This window comes from Neopelma chrysocephalum, unplaced genomic scaffold (genome assembly GCF_003984885.1).
Source record: "Neopelma chrysocephalum unplaced genomic scaffold, ASM398488v2 Primary Assembly neopelma1_119, whole genome shotgun sequence".
NCBI lineage: Eukaryota > Metazoa > Chordata > Aves > Passeriformes > Pipridae > Neopelma > Neopelma chrysocephalum.
The window spans coordinates 1071098-1089362 of NW_020897781.1; the positions used below are offsets into that span (position 1 = coordinate 1071098).

Below are 18265 nucleotides of genomic sequence, written 5' to 3' on the forward strand. Positions count from 1 at the left end.
GATTTTGCAAGAATAGTTTTGGAAAGTGGTGTTGCTGAATGCCCTGAAGTATGAAATGATGCCCTGAGTGAAGTCAGAGTTATGGGAATATGATGCAGAATTCCTTTTCTACGCTACCTCCCCAGGTCACAGAGTCAGTAGTGAGTAGTGTTCTTGCTTTCTGATGATCGGGCAGGACCAATAAGCTTGTTCTGGGAGGTTTGTTGGGTCAGTAAAACAACAGACAGAAAAAGATTGATCAGAAGTTGTTTTACCAGACTCTGATCTCCCCAAAAGCTGGAGGTTGCCTGGGGAAGCCCTTTCTGTCCCACTAATGTGGTGTTTCGCTCTCCAGAAACATCCACCTGATGCGTTTTTGTCCTTGATAAATTCACAACAGAAATAATTGCTGGTGAAGGCACTGCAGTGTGAAGAGGAGCTGCATACTCGGAGTATTGTGTCCACCCCAGCAGGTGCATGGCTGGGACACAGGGACAGCCATCAGGATGTATCACCTGCCTTTGCTTCATGTACCTTGTGGGTTCCATGTGAAACCCAGGGTAGGAAAATTGCAGTCCTGTCTCTGCCTCTGGAGAAGGAAAGGCGCTGCAGCTGCTTGGGTGGGTGAGCCTTGGGCAGAGGGATCCTGCTGAAACTCTCCAGCCAGGTGGGCTCAGAGCTGGGCTTCCTACTGGGTCCAGTCTAGTGAAGAATTTCATCAAAAAAACCCCATCCCTCAAGGGGCTGTGCCTCAGTCTCTGGGGAGTGCTGGGAGATTAGTTTACTAATTCCTGAGATGATACATACTGACAAAGCAAAGCCCTTGCAATCTTCAGCTCCAGGATTATGCCAAAACAATTTATGAATCATCAGGATTACTTTGGAGAGCTACAGGGGATTGAGATAAACTAGCAGTAAAATTAAAAACCATTTTAGAGTGGTGTGTGAAACTCAGCCCATCACCTGTTCTGTGTAAAGTGCAAATAAACACAGCCCAGCCCCTGCTGTCGGACCAGAGTTCTGACCCCCCCTTGGCTCCTGCTGGAGTCTGAGGACTTTCTTTAACCTTGGTGGGTAGAAACTGAACTTACTGGAAGGAGCTTTGGATTCTTCCTGACCATCAAGGTTTCCTTCTCCTTCTGGGTAGCAGAGAACTGGGTTTGATTTTCTTGGTGAATGATGTGTTTAGCTCTTGTAGGTTTGATCTTTAAGAGCGTTAAGAATGAAGTCCAGGAGATTCTCCATCCTCAGCCCCCGTGACTGACAGCTAGAGGTGAGAGGCTCGTTCCCCTCTTGCAGAAGGCAAATGCAGGATTGTTAATTCTCTGTACTGATCTGCAAAATCACTGCTGGCTGCTGGCTCCTGAGGAGAAAACCTCCACGTCCTCTCAGGTCCTCACTGTGGTTCCCCCACATTTCCAGAGGTTTTGCATCTGGTTTTTGAGCGTGTGATCTGGTTTTGACTCTTCACCAATGCCTGTTCAGAGGGAATCTGGTGAGAAAGGGCAGAAGGACAAAGTGCAGGAGTCCCGTGTGTTGAAGCAGTGGCAGTGCAGGGTGAGCAGGCAGCAGTACGTGCTCTGCCCAGCACTGTACCTGCAAGGCTGAGTTCAGTTTCCACTGAAATCCTTGAGGTCCAAGACTTATGGCAGTGTCACCTGTAAGGGATTTAAGTGCTGACCCCTGCTGGATGTTGTGGTCCCACAAAAGGTACCTGTGAGTGTTCAGTGTTACAGCTGGACACAGCGTCATCCTCGGTGCTCCCGGAAGGACAGAGCTGAAGCTCTGATCCGGCTTTAGGAATGCAGTGCCTAAGCACTTAGATCGGGGCTGTTTTGGCAGGGTCGGTGACCTCGGAGGGTGAGGTACTGGGATGGGGTCTCGCTCCAGAGCCCCTGGCAGAGCCGGGGGGATGATCCCCACAGCACCGGTTCCACTGCCTCCAGCCAGGGCCAGGATCGGCCCCTCTGGGCTGCCTTTGGGGGGCAAACTGTGCCCTGACAGCCAGAGGCATCTGCTGTTACTGGGAAGTTATTTGGCGTTTACAGCCGGTGAACGAGGCGCTCGCGGGGTAATCTCCCTGCCTTTCCCGTGCCAGAGAACAATTCCGCACCGACACCCTGTAAAACCTAGAGAGCTCTGAAGAACTGTGCGAATCCCACCTGCCTCCTTCCCCCCCACAGGCAAACGCACGTTATCGCCCCGAAAGCTTCACTCTCAGAGGCAAACGCAGAAACGAGAGCGAAAGCGGCGCTCAGGAAAAGGGGGAGCGCCGGGACGGGAAAGCGGAGTCGGTGCCGCCGCAACGGGGGTCCGGGAAGGCTTCGGGAGCCGGCGTGGAGCCGCGGGGGGCGGGAGAGGTGGGGGGCCGGGATGGAGCAGTCGCTTGCGCAAGAGGGGTCTCTCAACACGAGGGAGGGAAGGGGAGGGAAGGGAGACCCTGGCTGCTGTCCCACCACTTCACCCGCTTCTGCTCCCCCTCGGCTGCGATGGGCTGGGGGTGACTTTCCCCCACCCCAGGCGATTACGCGTGTCGGGCTCTGCGTGGGTGTGCGGCCAGAGCCTCCCACCCGCAGCCGCTATAAGGCTCTGCTCCGTCCCTGGGCTGGGAAGAGCCGGCATCTCCCTCGGAGGCAGGGCTGACTCGGAGGAAAGCAGGCAAGGAAACGCAGTCCTTCCCAACAGCCCTTTACTATCTGCCCTTCCCATTCTCCCTCTTTCTGCTTTATTGCTGGCCGGCTGGATTGACCCCGCTGCCGCCAAGAGGAGCTCCAGCCCAGCCAGCACCAGCCCCTGAGAAACCTTCTCTGTCTCCTCAGGTTTCTGATCCCGGCGCTCAGAAGCCCCACGCTGTGATGCCATCCTGCCACACGCCGAGTTTGAGGCATCCATCCAAGGTAAAGTGCGGTCTGCTCGTCAGGTTGGGCACACGTGCTTTGAAAAAGGAAAGGGGGGATAAACAAGCCCTGGGATTCTCCAGTACTATCCTGAGCAACTGGGTTTCCAAAAAAAGTCTTTGAGTTCCTATGGAGCATGCTATGTATTTGCTGGTTTGGAAAACTTCCCTTCTGCTTCTTGATCTGCCAAGGTCTTTCTTACTCCAGACAGGGGGAACTGACTGGGGTGACAGAGGGGAATGTACTGGACCTGCTTTGAGTTCTGAAAGAGGGAAACGGGGTTATGAAGGCATCACAAATGGATTTGGGAAGGATGCTCTGTCACCTGGGATGGCAAGGGAAGGCGATGGGGAGGCACAGGGGGCAGCAGCTCCTCCCCGATACCACCGATGCTTTACCCCTGGGGCTGGGGACAGCGTAGGGAGGGAGGATGATTTCTTGTACCTACAACAATAACAAGTTCTGTAACAGCAGCAGCCGCGTTTGCTGCTCCCGCCTCTGCCAGAGGAGGAGCTCAGGGCTCTTTGCGCTGTCTTTGCCGTAGTGGATGTTTCCCCCTCTCCTCCTGTTCCTGGCTGAGCTCGGCTGCAACGCCCAACCCACGTACCCATGGAAGGACCCCGTGACGAGCGAGAGGCTCACATGCCAGCAGTGCCCGCCGGGGACCTTCGTGTCACGGCACTGCAGCAGGGACAGCCCGACCAGGTGCGATCCCTGCCCGGAGCTGCACTACACGCAGTACTGGAACTACCTGGAGAAGTGCCGGTACTGCAACGTGATCTGCGGCGAGAAGCAGGTGGAGGTGCAGCAGTGCGATGCCACGCACAACCGCGTCTGTCAGTGCCAGGAGGGATACTACTCGGACATGGAGCTCTGCATCAGGCACTCCGAGTGCCCGCCGGGCTCCGGCGTGGAGAAACCAGGTAAATACCCAGACAGGCGGCGCTGTGCACGCTCACAAGGCTCTTGTCACATCCCAAAATCCCCACTGGAGCTAAAAATCAAGGAGAAATACAGCAACCAATGCTTGCATAGCCTGACCTACTCCCTTTTAGCTCACTATCACACTGCCATCCTCGCTGGCATGTGAAACTGCTCCTACTTTTTTTTTCCAAGGAGGAATTTGGTTGGGTTTCCCCCAGCTTTCACTTTGAAAGCCTGTGAAATCCCCAGCACCACACTTAGGTGGGACATGGCAATCCCAGTTGCCTCCCTCACCTGCTACAACAGTCAGAGCCAGGCTGTGACTTGCCCATCCCCGGAGCAGCTGCTGGCCCTGTATTGCTCTGGACAGGTGGGAAGGTCCAAGTTGCTCCTGCTCCTCCAAGAGTTCCTTTCTTCCTGCATCAGGTAGCCCAGGAGCTGGGAATGCTGATTTTCTGGACTGAAAAAGGTGACTGATGATGCAAGGGCAGGGCTGGTGGATGTGTGTAGCCCTGGGGCTGAGTTTTGTGGGTTTTTACTGAGCAATTAGGAGAACAATTGGTGTTGAAAATACACAGTGGATACATGGCCAGGTTCCAAACCCATAAAATCAGCCTTGTTTCGATTCATGAGTCTGACACTCCATCTCCTTGTGTGATGTAACTCCCAAGAGATTTTAGGGGGTTTATTTTCCCATTGTTTCTTCAGTACAGATTTCTCTGGCCCCTTAGTTGCTCTATGTGTATGTGTGCAAACTTTCTGAAAATACAAGAGGCTTTCCCTCTTTCCCCTTTTTCTTGCTCCCCCCTGAACCACCAAGGACCAGGGTCTGCCTGGAAACCACAGCTGGGTACAAACAAACCAGCGTGGGCAGCACCAGCAAACCCAGCAGTATTTTGCTTAATGCTTTGAAGTGTGGAGGCTTTTGAAGTGCAGAGGCTTTTGAAGTCCTTCCATCCACGGTGTTGAAGAGCTCCAGGCTTACCTGCCAGAGGAGAAATACCTGTTGTTTTCAGCTGATGCTGAAGGTTGAGGTTTGGGGTTTATTTTTCTGTAGGACATGACAAAATGCAGTAATACAGTGAAAGGGGAAGTAGGTCTCCAGGCAATACAGGGAAGCTCTTTGAAATTAAACATGACATTTGTCTGGAGGGTTGGCTGTAGGACTGAGGAGCCGTGTGAGCAAGCTGAGCATTTGAGGAGAAGCCATTTTTTTGTTGTTATTATAATTTTGTTTTTACAAATGGCTTCTTGTGTGGGGAGGACTGCATCCCAGCCCAGCCCAGCCACCTGAACCCCACAGCAAGGACCCCAGGGCTGTCAGTGATGGTGTTGATGGGGATGATGTGGACTGGGGGCTTTGATCCCTCTGGGGGACAGCAGCTTCTTTGGGATTTCCCGTTTACAAGTGGTGGCTCAGGTGTTGGGGTTATAACTGGGCTGGCTGGGACTTAGAATAGAATGATTTTGGTTGGGAGGGACCTGAAGGATCAGACTTCTCTTGGGAAAGCCAAAGCAACAGCCTAAAGTGGGGTGTGGCAAGGTAGAAATTGTGTTGTAACTAGATCTGTGAAAAGAAGGTGAAAGGGGTGTGAAATCTGCTGTGTCAGGGCTCCTAGGGAATGTGCAAGGTGCCTGGTGCAATCCTGGCTGCGTGGCACTGTCCCTGTGACACCACGGGCAGGGCTGGCCCGGAGCCGGGGTGGGAAGTGACGATGTGCTGTCATTTCCTCAGTGACTTTTACTTTCACTTGGCCGGGAGCCTCCAGCTCCACTGGGAAGCAAAGGGCTGGTTTGGCAGCTCACCCACTGGCCCAGCTGCAGTTCCTGCCTGGGAGGTGGCCCTTTTCATAGCAGATGAGGTGTCCTCTTGTGTCAGGGGGCTGGTGACAATTTACTGGCACGGGCTGGGAGAAGGCTGGGGAAAGCATTGCTGTTTGCCCCACACAAGAACATGCAGTGCCCAGGGGAGTTACAGGCAGTGATAATTTCCAAAACATCACCCTTACGCTCCAGTGGTGTCTGGCATCAGCTCCTACCTCTGCTCCCAGCTTGTCACCTGACAGTCCCCTTGTTTTCTCTGCACAGGTACCCCCTTTGAGGACACCAAGTGCCACGAGTGCCCCCCCGGCTTCTTCTCCTCCAACTCCAGCACTGATCCGTGCCAGCCACACCAGGACTGTGAGCAGCAGGGGAAGGTGACCAACGTTCAGGGCAACCAGTTCCACGACACCCTCTGCACCTCCTGCAGACTGGGGAAAGGCAACACCACACAGGGACCAGGTGAGCTGCGGCTCTGTGGGCACAGGGGGTGCCAGGAACACGATGCTGCCGGGGCAAGAGCAAACTTTCTGGTGACTTTCTCCTACTCAGACGCAAAATGAAGTGAAATGGTTTGTAAAAGTATGGAGTGATCCACAATTAATAATAATTATAGGTAGAATACAGTCTGTCTGCCTGCCTGCCTTCCTCCAGTGTCAGTCCCATAGTGCAAAGACAGGTTGCTGGGCTTAAGCAATGGCCACCACTCAGAACAAAGAGGTGGCAGTAAAATCCTGCTGGATCTTACCAGGAAACAACTGGGAATGCTGGGACAGGAGGACAGTTTTGGCAGCCTTTTGACTGTAGCTGATAACTGATATCTGATGATCATGCAAACAGCCAAAGTGAGAAGAGCTGAGGCATCCAGCTTGGCTCCTGGCATGGATCCTGCGCTCCCTTTTCCTGGACTTCAGCCCGTTTTCCGGAAGCTTTTATTGCACCACGGACTGGTCTCGTGCAGGTTGAATGTAGCAGAGTCCAAGGTTAATCAGAGCTGAGCATAGGGTGGATTTTGACTTGTCAGCTGAAAAAGTAGAGACATGGCGCCAGCTGTGTCACCGTGATGGTACAGATGAGCCTCAGTGGAGGTGGAAGGTCAGGCAGGAGCAGCCAGTGGGCACAGATCAGAGAATCCCAGAACCCTGGGTTGGAGGAGACCTCAAGGATCATCTGATCCAACCTTTCTTGCCAAAAGAACAGGTGCAGGGCAGAGCAGAGGGCTGGCTCCAGGGGTGATCTGTGACAGCTGTTTTCCCCAGCAGCTCTCGCCTTTCCATCCTCTCCTGGCACCACCAACCCAGGCATTTCTCCTTACAAATCCTGACTCACACCATGAGTTCCCTGCCAGGAGCACGATCCCTCTGCAGAGAGATAGAAAGCTCTGTCATCAGCAGGACACGGTCCTGGGAGTGGGGGGTGGTCAGGTGAGGGCAGCATTAGCAGCACTTGCATCAGGAAACAGCCCTGCAGCCAGACCGGCCCCTTACAGCTATTTATAGAGGAGAGGAGGCCCCAGCAATGGGAGTTGAAGGGTATTTTTAACTTTAGTTTGTCATGATTCCACTCAGTAGGCACACTGGGACCTGCTCATCATCAGCCTGAGCAGCGGAGCCCAACCCACCCCACTACAACCAGTGAAACCGTTCCCAGTTTGCAACAGCACGAAACTGAGTTAATCTCTCTCTCCTTGATTGAGTAATCCTTTGGCCTTGGTCTCTTGAAAATTCTTTGTTTTCATTCCTTATGCTGGATGTCCTCCAGCAGCTTCCAGAAGCTGGGGCCGGATCTGTCCCAGTGCCCTGACTGGGGCTGTGCTTGGGGCTTGCCTGTCACGAGGTGTACAAATCTGCTTGGGAGAACAGAAACTTGCAGGAAAAATAATGTGTAAACACTTATTGCAATTACTCCAGATTTTTCTGAACTTTCCCTCTTCCTCTACTCCCCAACGGGGAGGAGCCTGGAACAGGTATAGTTACTTTTTTTCAGAATTACAGGAACTTTTACACATTGTTTTCCAACTGCTACATGTACCATGGGTCACTGATGGGAAGTTCAGCCCTCCACTAGAACAGGTTGCTCCAAGCCCTGTCCAAGCTGGCCTTGAACACTTCCAGGCATGGGGCATCCACCACCTCCTGGGGCAGATGTCCCATGGAGAGGCTTGGCAGGGCTGTGTCCTGCTCTCCAGTGTCCCAGGCTCACTTCCCTCTAACCTCCAGCTATTTTCCCCCCACCAGCTGCAGAGGATGACGACTGTGAACAAGCCATGATAGACTTTGTGGTGTATCAGAACATCCCTGTCAAGAAGCTGAAGCGTCTCCAGCAGATCCTGGAGCGCTCACCAAGGAAGCAGCAACCATGGACCAGGGCAGCCATCCAGGAGAAATTCCGGACTTTCCTCACTCACAAGAAAGAGGAGCACTACGAGGTCACCAAGAAGCTGCTGGGCGCGCTGCGCCTTGTCAAGCTCCACTCCATTGAGGAGGAGGTCCGCAAGCGCTTCCTGCTGCCCTGAGAGCACGAACTGGACTTTTTGGGTGCTTTTTGGTTTGGTTTTTTCCTTCTGTGGCTTCATTAATTTATTCATCTTTCCAAGCATAACTTGAAAACCAGTATGAGAGATGAGTGACGGGTTGGAGTGACACCGTGCTATGGCAGCGGAGGGATGGGATGGGATGGGATGGGATGGGATGAAATGGGATGGGATGAGATGGGATGTGTGAACGGCAGTGTCCCTACACCGGTGCAGCTCCTGGGAGCTCTCCAGGTGTTGGCTGCTGATTTTCCAGCCCTTGACAAGGGTCAATATTTTATCAGAAGAGAAACCTGCACCCAGGGTCATTATTTCTGTGAAGAACTCAGTCCTCTTTAGAGAAAACTGTCTGGCTTTGTTTTAAACTGTGTAAGTTTGGTTTTGTTGGAGGGTTTAGTTATGTAATGGTATTTTCCACAGAGGATTCACTTGCATTTGTTTGTCACGCTTTTGTTTGAGAAGGCAGTTTGCTGCTGAGACACAGGGTGGGTTAAGATGCCCCAAAGTCACTGGTACACCCAGCTTGAAATGTATTTCTTAACTACCTGTTTTTATACCTTTTGTGAAAGTTGTTTTATAAAGAAAGAAACCAAAGTTATTTTATTATATAATTCTGTCACCATTGTCCTTTCCTAGTCTCATTTGGAGGTGATGTTGGGAGTCCCAGACTGTCATATCTGACCCTGCTTACCCTTGCCTGCTTTTTGCACATACTTCTCACCATGCTGGCATCCCTGCTCATGGCATAGGGTTGGAATGAGATGAACTTTAAGGTCCCTTCCAGCCCAAACCATTCTGTGATTTGGTGATCACACAATACCAGCCACCCCACAGCCCCTGTGAGCCATGGTAAGGCCACATGCCAGTGGGATGCAGTCTGTCTGCACTGGGATTTGTGGCCAGGGTGAAGCTCAGGTCTCTTGGCTCAACCCAACCATGTCCCCTCTGAGCCCCAGGTTTGTTCACAGACCCAACCAGATACTGCAGCAAGTGAAGAGTTGCTCAGTCAGCCAAGGACCAGGCTTGGGACACTTGTGCTGACTGCAGAAGGGTTTTTTAAGCAGATGTTGCTTAGGGAAGTCAACAAGAGTGACCCCCTCGGGTATTTTCCAGCCTGTAACAATGATGACGGCAGAGCTACGTTTGCCTTGAATGAGTTGGACTCCTTATAGCTCTTTTTTAACTAAGGAGTTGCCAGGAATAGTTTGTGGTTCAAAAGAGGAATATTTTCCCCCAACTTGGAGCTATTTAAAGCTCTCTGAAGCGTGTGCTATGTGGAAGTGCCCCCACACTTCCCCCATGTGAGGAAACTGGTGGGGAAGCTGAATAACTAAGTACAGGAGGGGATTTAAACATCCCCTTGCTGCCCACAGACACATCCCAGGCTTTTCCTGCTGCAGTGACAATTTTATCCATGGCAATCTGGATGAACAGGGATGATCTCAGGGGACAATTTTTGCCTTTCTGATGCTCCATAGCTCTGTAGTCCCTGGATGTCTCCTCACACCTGCCTGGCACCATGGACTTGAACTGGGGATCCCAGTCTTGCAACTATCTCATCCCAATTTTGGGCTCTGGGAAGCAGCTCAGTGATCTTGATGTTGCCCTGGGTCAGTTCACCAGGGACAAAGAAGCAAATGGCTGAAAAGCAGCACAGGAGACCTTTCACTTGCACCTCTGTGTTGAGCCAGGGCTGATTCTGGCAATCCCCTCAATCCTTGAAGCTTCCTCAAGCCTGGCCTTGAAATCCTGCCATGGAGCATCACAGGGTTTCCCAATGCTCAGTTATCACCACATCTGATCTCTGCTCTTCTGAGTTGCTTTATCCTAGTGGGATGAAGCTCAGTCCCTGAATGTCACTTACTCCAAGTCCCTTGGCAGGAGAGAAGTGCCGCTGACACAGTCCAAGAGCAGCTGGGGCAGAAGATGAAGGGGACTTCCTTTGGAGCACTGTGAGAGTTGAAGCACAGCTGCAGCAGTTTGCTCTGAGGCAGAGTGCAAGGCAGGACACCCAGAGCTGATGGATTGAAGGCAGGAGCAGCCAGAGCCTCCAGCGTTGGCTGCAGCTCCTTGAAGGATTCCCATCCTGCTGCATTGCAGTTAGTCCTGACTCAGCACAAAGGATTCAGTGTCCTTAGTCTGAAATGGAACAAGAATGGAGGGTTGTAAGTGCAGAAACCACCTCCTGTTCTTCATCCACACCACCGTGGCTTCTTCAAATATGCGGAAGTTGAGGGGGAGGGAAAATGCGAATATTACTGGCAAGAAGCTGATAATCATTATCTTAGATCCTGTTTTAGTTGAGTGACTTTTGAAGAGAAAGAGGTGCCTTTTCTGTGTATTTTTTTGTGATAGAAGACCTCAGTGCTGAGGTGGAAGTCCCTATGGGGCCTGGTCGCTGAGCTCAGGGTCCTGGGACACTTCATGTGGTCCTTGGAGCTTGCTGCCCTTCTCACCAGCAAGGTAAAACCTGGGGTGTGGGCTGAAGGCTTCCAGCAGCTACACAGGTAGCCAGCTCTGGTCCCTGGACTCCTGGATGAGCTGTGGTTGTTCTGGCAATGCCTCATGGCCGGGGGCTCTGTGGGGGTCTGGATCTGACCGGGTGCTGGCAGAGGTGGAAGCAGAGTGGCCATGGAGTAAGTGACATTCAGGGACTGAGCTTCATCCCACTGGGTGTCTCCTGATGCTGAGGTGGTTTGGAGCCTCTCCCAAGGTCTCTCCCTGACCTAAGTCCCCTCATTGCTGAGTTAGCTGGAATTTCTGCGCCAGGAAGTTTTCTCACAGACAGGATGACTGGGAAGGTTCTGGTAAATATTGACCTTTATAACAGTGGCCAAACACCCCAGCACGTGAGTCCTGCTCAGCCTCCAGGAAACAGGCTTTGCTGGAAAAGCCTGGATGAGCACTGCATGGTGCCAGCCCCAGGTCCTCTCACATCTGCTTCCACCACCTGACACCTGGACCAAGGCAAGCCCTCCCAAACCACCCTCAAGCTGATCATGAGATATTTCATCTTTTCAGCTAATTGAAGTTAAGCAGATGAAACCTCCTTTTGGTTTCCACTGAAGTTTCCAAAGCCCGGAGAGAGAAGAGGAAGAGTCAGCATCGTGAGCTGTTTCCCTGATGGTTTAAGTGACCCTTTACTCATAACCTGTGGCTGAGGACAGCACATGGTAACATCTAAAAGTGGATGCAGCGCTCTCCCAGGATGACTCAGGTATTTAGTACACAGAAGATAATTTTCCAAATGCTTACAAGCACTACACAGAAAGCCCAAGCCCACGCTGCTCTCCATGTCAGGCTGTTAAATGCTTAAAACGGGATAAACTCCCACAAAATGATTTAGTTGGTTTAAAGTGCTGAAGTGGGTTAGGTCGGTGCCGTGCCCTCCTCAGCCACCTCTCACCGCAGCCAGGTGTGGCAGTGACTCAGGTTGGTGGTGATGCCTCAAAGCCCAGAGTGCCGGCGGCAGGAGCTGACGTGCTCCCGGCCTGCTCGTCGCAGGAGCCGTCGGGACACGTTCCTCTTTTGTGGGAGGAGAGCGCCGCGAGTGCTGGTCCAGCTCCAAGGGCTTGGAACGGGTGAATGATTAACGTGAGTGGAAGGAGTCAGCGGAGTTTCTCTGGTGAGGTCACGCCTTGACCTCACAAGCACAGAGAGCCAGGATTGCTGGAGGGAAGCAAGGGCAGGGATTTTCTGAGGTGTGCAGAGGGATGCAGAGGGGATGGAACCAATGCAAGTCCATAATCCTGCTTGTCGAAGCAGCCTGCAGCCCTGTCGGCCCTAGGGTTGCCATCTTTTCACAAGATGAGTAAATTCACTCTCCTGCCTGCAGATATCCCTGTGTTTTCATCCTTGTCCCCACCCTCCTGTGTCACTCAGGGGTGACAGTGGGCTGAGCCCTCTCAACACTGTGGGAGAGGACTCAGGGAGTGCTGGTACACACCAAACTTATTTAAATTCTCCCATCACTATTCCAGAGGTGCCAATTTTATCTTGTTTTGAAGCACATTTCTAACCTTCTGATTGTAGCATTTTCCCTTCCGGCTGTAATCCCTTGTGTTGTGTGTCCACACTGTCCCTGCTGAGACTTGTCCCTCACTGCTGTTTCTGCAGTGACCAAATGATGGGAATGAACTCCCCGGTGCCACTGCTGGAGGGGGACAGTGCCAGCCGTGTTGGAGAAGCAGAGGTGATCCTGAGAAAGTCCATCCTGTCCTAGAGCAGGAGCAGGGATGGCTGAGGCGTGCAGGGCAGCCCAACCTGTGGGACAGAGAACGTGGACGTTGGGAGCTGCTCTTCTCCCACTGGGTCTCACCTCATTCCCTGCCCTCATTTCTTCCCCTTCTGCATTTATAACTTCTGTTCCCTTCCGTGTTCAAGGAGTGTCCAGAGAGTGGGGAGTCTCCAAGAGCGAGCAAGAGGAGGCACAGCAGGTGACTGGGTCCCAGCTGAGTCTGGGTGGACACAGCGAAACCAAGAGGTGAGGGAGCCCCGTGACAAGTCAGTGGCCAGGTGAGGACAGATGAGGACACGGACCAGGTGCTCTTGGGCTGAGTGTGGCTCATACCACTGATCTGCATTCAGCCAGGGCTGGGTGGAACTCTGCCTCCCGAGCATTTCTCCTCCTATCTCTTTTAATGAAATGTGAATTTTTGCCTCAGGTTAACCAAAACAAGAATCTGACTGATAAATTAATGAAGCTGTGAAGACCTCAATGAAAAACTCTGCAAGTGTCACCAAAGGGTTTCCACTTCAGAGCTGTATCTGGCCTTGGGGTGCAGGGTGGGCTGGGGGGTCACCCCCACCCCTCCTCTCACTGCCTGCGTTGATCCCCAAAGGGCTCCTCCTTCCCCCTGTAAAATGGCAGGGAGTTGGAACTAGTGGTCTTCTGTCATCTTCTATGAAATGGTGTTGGGAGGTCTTTGGAGTAATCATGTTCCAAAAAAAGCAAATTATTGCTGTCTGCTGCTGAGTAAGGCAAGAACAGACGACGGTACCTTTCATCACCATCACCCTGAGTAGATTCAATTACTCGGGAATATTTAGTACTCAGCAGACTTTTCAGACATTCCTGTATCACTGAGTCAACAATTTTAAAAGGTAGCTAAAGAAATACTAACATGAATTTTTTTTTTTTTAACAAAACCTTGGATCTGTTTTCTTGTGGCAGTTACAGAGCACAACACTGTCGTTTTCACTTATTCCCAGTGTTTGCTTCCAAACAAGTGTTGGGAGTCCAATTGTCCTTTGCAGGACAGCTTAGTTTTGCACTGAGAGGCTTAAAATATCACTTACAGGGATTCATCCAGCAAAGAGTCATGTCTGATGCACATTTCTTCTATTTAGATACATATTCTAAACAGAGGGGCAGCACCGATCTCTGCTCTCTGGTGAGCAGTGACAGACAGGGAATGGCTGGAGCTGTGTCAGGGAAGGTTTATGTTGGATATTAGGAAAAGGACCCAAAGGGTGGTTGGGCACTGAACAGGCTCCCCAGGGCAGTGGTCGCAGCCCCAAGGCTGCCAGAGTTCAACAGCCATTTGGACAATGCTCTCGGGCACATGCTGGGACTGTTGGGGTGTCCTGTACGGGGCCAGGAGTTGGACTCGATGATCCTTGTGGGTCCCTTCCACCTCAGGATATTCTCTGATTCTATTTGATCAGACACTTTTTGGCTCCCCTGACCTGGCTCCCAACGTACTCAGACTGTAATGCTCAGGTTCTGGGCCCTGTCTGCCCTTAGCTTGAATAAAATCAGAACATATTAGTAAACCTTCTGATGCCCTTTAACTTACAGGAGTTTTCCGGGTAACACAGTCATGGCCACAGCTACAATATCTGTACACAACACCCTCGCTGTTTAGAACCACAAGCCCTTGATGTGTTATTGTCTGAGTCAACAGGAGACTTCCCCGAGCAACTGTTTGCTTGCCCTTGAAAACAAAGGCTTTTTCCAATTACACAATGTCTAGGGAAGGAGGACAGAAAACCTGCTGTATCTAAGTGACTAAGCAGTATTGGGGATTCCAGACCTCACAGTGCCATGAGGATGTGGGGAGAACTGAGGTCCCCATTGTGGTGTCTTTTGTCATCACTCACCCAGGAAGAGCACTGGGCACTCAGTGCATCAGGGTCCTGTGCTCTCCCACGTGCTCTGAGCATAGAGGAGCTCCACCAGTGTGGTGGCTTAGCTGTAACACGGAAGTGGAGCCAGGAGACTTGATCATTTTCCTATGGAAACACAGGGAGTGATGGCTTCCCAGCTATTGCTGTGAAGACATGAGCTCAGCGAGGATGTGTGTTGGGTGGTCAGTGCTGCTGAGTCTCAGGCATGTGGGCTTCAGGGTGTTTTTGACTGGGAAGCATAAGGGACCAGATAAAGGTCTGGAGAGTCCAGACTGGCATCAGGGACTTGCTCCATTCAGCCTCGGTCAGATCACACAGATTCCCTGCTGCTGGTTTTCATTTCTGTCTCTCTCTGCTTCCTTCTGTGATACTGGAGTTTGGGAGGTGATGTATTGGACTTGGTCTTCCCGTAAGTTAAGACTAGAATTCTTTAGCTGGGAAACTCGGGGGGTAATAACAGGACTGTACATTCCCCATTCCATGACTCTGAATCTGAAAGGACAAATTAGCTCTGACAAGATCAACCCCAAGTTCTTCTTTTGCTCAGTTTCATGTGTTGTGTGCTCTCACATCAGGGAGGAACAACCTTGCCTGTGATTCAGCACCTCTTGTTTACAGAGATCCCCTTTGATACACCAGATGCACTCACGAGACAGTTACTAGTCTTCCACAGCCTGAGGTTTGAGCTATCCCATGATCCTGCCTCTTCTCATGGCATGGAGATGAGCTGTCAAAACTTCCACCACCCCGAGGCTGTGGGTGCAGACCCGGGAGATCTTAATCCTCGCTGCGTGGGATCAGTTGGTTTTGGTTCAGCTGTTGCCCTTCTCCAGGAAGCCACAGCTGCCTTTACCCCACTGCTGTCCTGTCCAGGGCAAAGCTCCCCCGTCACAGTGTGGTGGCTGATATTGGGGGTATCACATGTAACCACAAACATTTCATGTAGAAACAAGCCTTGTTTGTGTCAGAGGAGCAAAATCTTTCGACAGGGCAGGACACCCCCCCCCATCCCCCAGGTCCTCTTGTTCTCCTGGCAGAAGAGCCCATCTGAAGGTCTTTGGTCACAAAACCCAGCAAAAGCTCAGCATGGAGTAGGATTTGGTGATCTTTGTGGATTCCTTCCAACTCAAGATATTTTATGATTCTACGAAATGACCCTGCATTCCTTTGCCTATTACTGTTACAGGAGGTGCTGTTCGTAATATACCAGCTTCTGGGAACAACAAATTCCTTATTCCTCCTTATGATTGCCTTGTGGAACCCTTTTATTCTTTGTGGGAGCATGACTCAAAAAAGAAAAAAAAATTCTGAAGGAAATCTCCAATGAGATAGTATCAGGTTCTTTGACTTCTGAGAACTGGCAGAGGAGTTCCTGGCTATGACCTGAACTGGAACACAACAGAAACAACTCCAGAGGTTTCTGTTTCAGGAAAGCACTTAAAAGATATGCTTAATTTCACAGTGAATTTAGCTTACCCTCAGAGCAGTTGTTTTGCTATGTACTGAATACAGATGGCTTAAGGCTGCACTGGGTCAGAGGCTTGGATTAGTTCCTCCAAATGTTTAGCATGAAATGCATTCAGCTGAAGGATGTACACTTCAAAGGATGGAGAACCATATAATCACAGAATCCCAGGTTGGAAGGCACCTCCGGGGTCATCTGGTCCAAACTTTCTTGGCAAAAGCACAGCCTAGACAAGATGGCCCGAACACAAAAAGAAGTTACTACTCATGAGTTAGTAGTGGTAGTAAAGTCCTGGTCCAGCAAGGATTTTGTCTCAAGGAAAGTACACCAGGTAACATATGGGAAAGGCGAGACTGTGCAAGGACATCCTCAAAAACACATGTGGGCAATGTGGTATCAAGAGGACACTGATGACAACATGGAAATTTTGAAACTCATTTGGCATCAGCAGCTCTAAGGAAAGAGTGCAACCGAGAATGAATGAGGAGATTTCTGCCTCTGATTGTACGTGCTTAAAAATAAATGTCAGGCAGAATTCCAGCACAATGTAAACTACCAATGTTTCTCCTCTCCTTGTTTCCACTTAACGAGCACCTAGGTTATGGAAAAACTTTAGCTAATTTTTTCCCTAGTAATGTTGCATATTGTGCTGTCCATGTTTTCTGTGCCAGATCTCTGTCATTTTCCATGACATGTCATTTTCTTTTCAGTACCAACTTGTTGCTTTACCAGGAATTTTAAGCATCACTCCCTTCTGAGGTAATGGTTGTCAGGAGTGAAGGCTTGTGATCAGATGTAAGTTGTGCAGACAAAGTTGTACAAGAGCAGACACTACTGACAGCTGGGACTAGAGCCTTGTGAAGGTGGTTTGGGACTAAAAAAGGGCAAAGCGCGTGTAAAGAAATTAATGGAAAGCCCCCAGGACTTTTCATGAAAGCTGGTTTTACCAGAGGAGCAGAAAAACAATTCTTAAGGGATTTCAGAAGCACAAGGAACAAAACCCAAGGGCAATGCTACAGGAAACGCCCAAAGTCCAGAAAAAAAAACTGCGTTATCCACCAGGAATGTTGTACATGGGATTTCCAATAGGTGTAAAATTCCATTATGAAAAAGCACCTGCTCTAGTTTCTCTGACATCATTGGTCCTGATAAGAGCTCAGCAGAGGGCGATGGCTCTTCCCACCTCCCCATTGCCTCTTATCTCCCTGGAGAGAGATTTCAGACACATTTGAATAGAAATCTGTGCCAGAAGGGAATTTTGAGAGGGCACCTGACCTCGAAACCGTCTGCATGGCAGGGTCAGTTCAGCCTGTCTTTCTCAATTGTCCAAATTGCTTTTGGGAAACCTACAGACAAATACTCAGGAGTTTGAAAACAACCCCAAGGCTGAAGGCAACTCAGCTTGTGGTGCTGCTTTGGGTAAAAGGTGAAGACCAGCAGCAGAGCTGGATGTAGAGGCCTGACATCTCATGTCCTCCATGTGTGGATACTGCTGGCTGTGGCTGCCAGGAATTACCATCCACATTAATCAGATTTTTTAATTTAAAGGGATAATTGCCAAGAGCAGTGACAGTACCACTCATTACCTTCCTTAGCAGACCCCTCTAGAAGTTCTCTCCTTGAATTAATACCACTTGCCAGCAGAGACATCCCAGGATACTGTTCCAAAATACAGTGAAATGCCTACATCAATTCAGAATCTTTTGAATACTTTAATGCAGGTTTTTAGCTGAGGAACGCTGCAACCTTACATTTTCCAAACGTGCACTGGTATCTCAGTCAGTGAATCATGAGCACTTCTGGAAATCATGACTAACCCAACAGTCTCATGCTCAGCTAAAACATCATCGCTGAGGAGACTGGCTCAAGATTGTGATCTGTATGTGTAACAGCAGATCCCTTCGCTAAACAAACCGATGGATGTGCTGGATGTATCAGCAGTACAGAATTAGGATCTTAACGAAGACTAAAAATAGCTCAATTAGGAATAGAGCCACCCTGCAGCACTGCATATTAGGTCCACTTCTTTATGATGGGCTGATTTAAGTTCGGCAGAGTAGGAAGGATGGCCAGGGCACAGTCCCCAAACAGCCTCTGTTTGCTTCACCTTCACCAGATGTTACTGGCCAGAGCCTGGACTAAGATGTTGGACTTAACATGAAGCTGTGTCTGACTTGTCCTGGTATTTTTCCCCTGGTTCTGTGGGACAGAATGTCCTGGGAAGTGGGATAAGCTCTGACATCAGCACCCCGGAGGCGTCAGGCCCCATGTCACTGCTGCCTCGTGTGAGGACAGGACAGGATTAGGTTGTACCAGCCAAAATGCTGTAACTCAGTTACTCTGTGTCTTCTCAGAGTTCCAAACGAAGATGGGATTGCCAGCACACAGACAGCTCTGGGATTCGCAGATTCACTGGGATTCTAAAAGCCTTAGAAGTTTTTTTTAGCTTTTGCCTCCTGCTGCTCCCGGACAATAAATCTTTGCGTAGGAAATTCCAGATGGGTGAGAGAAATGTAA

The 18265-nt window shown here is 50.6% G+C and overlaps 1 protein-coding gene and 1 long non-coding RNA gene across 5 annotated transcripts; one reads left to right on the forward strand and one right to left on the reverse strand.

Moving 5' to 3' along the window:
* Positions 1-1540: 1540 nt before the first annotated feature.
* On the forward strand, positions 1541-8519 carry TNFRSF6B (TNF receptor superfamily member 6b). 4 transcript variants are annotated; one of them, XM_027697384.1, is made up of 6 exons: positions 1541-1689; positions 2163-2290; positions 2799-2876; positions 3421-3799; positions 5889-6083; positions 7859-8519. In XM_027697384.1, exons 3-6 carry the CDS (start codon positions 2835-2837, stop codon positions 8134-8136), a joined length of 894 nt encoding a protein of 297 aa, XP_027553185.1. In that variant the 5' UTR covers positions 1541-1689; positions 2163-2290; positions 2799-2834; the 3' UTR covers positions 8137-8519. The 4 variants fall into 4 exon arrangements, with proteins under 4 accessions (XP_027553185.1, XP_027553183.1, XP_027553186.1 ...); XM_027697382.1 differs by lacking the exon at positions 2163-2290; XM_027697385.1 differs by lacking the exons at positions 1541-1689; positions 2163-2290 and adding an exon at positions 2321-2339.
* LOC113974332 lies at positions 6504-7990 on the reverse strand. The gene is made up of 3 exons (XR_003536524.1): positions 7964-7990; positions 7243-7447; positions 6504-6645 (listed from the first exon to the last, which is right to left on the reverse strand). It is a non-coding gene; the product is annotated as an uncharacterized LOC113974332 (long non-coding RNA).
* Positions 8520-18265: the final 9746 nt, after the last annotated feature.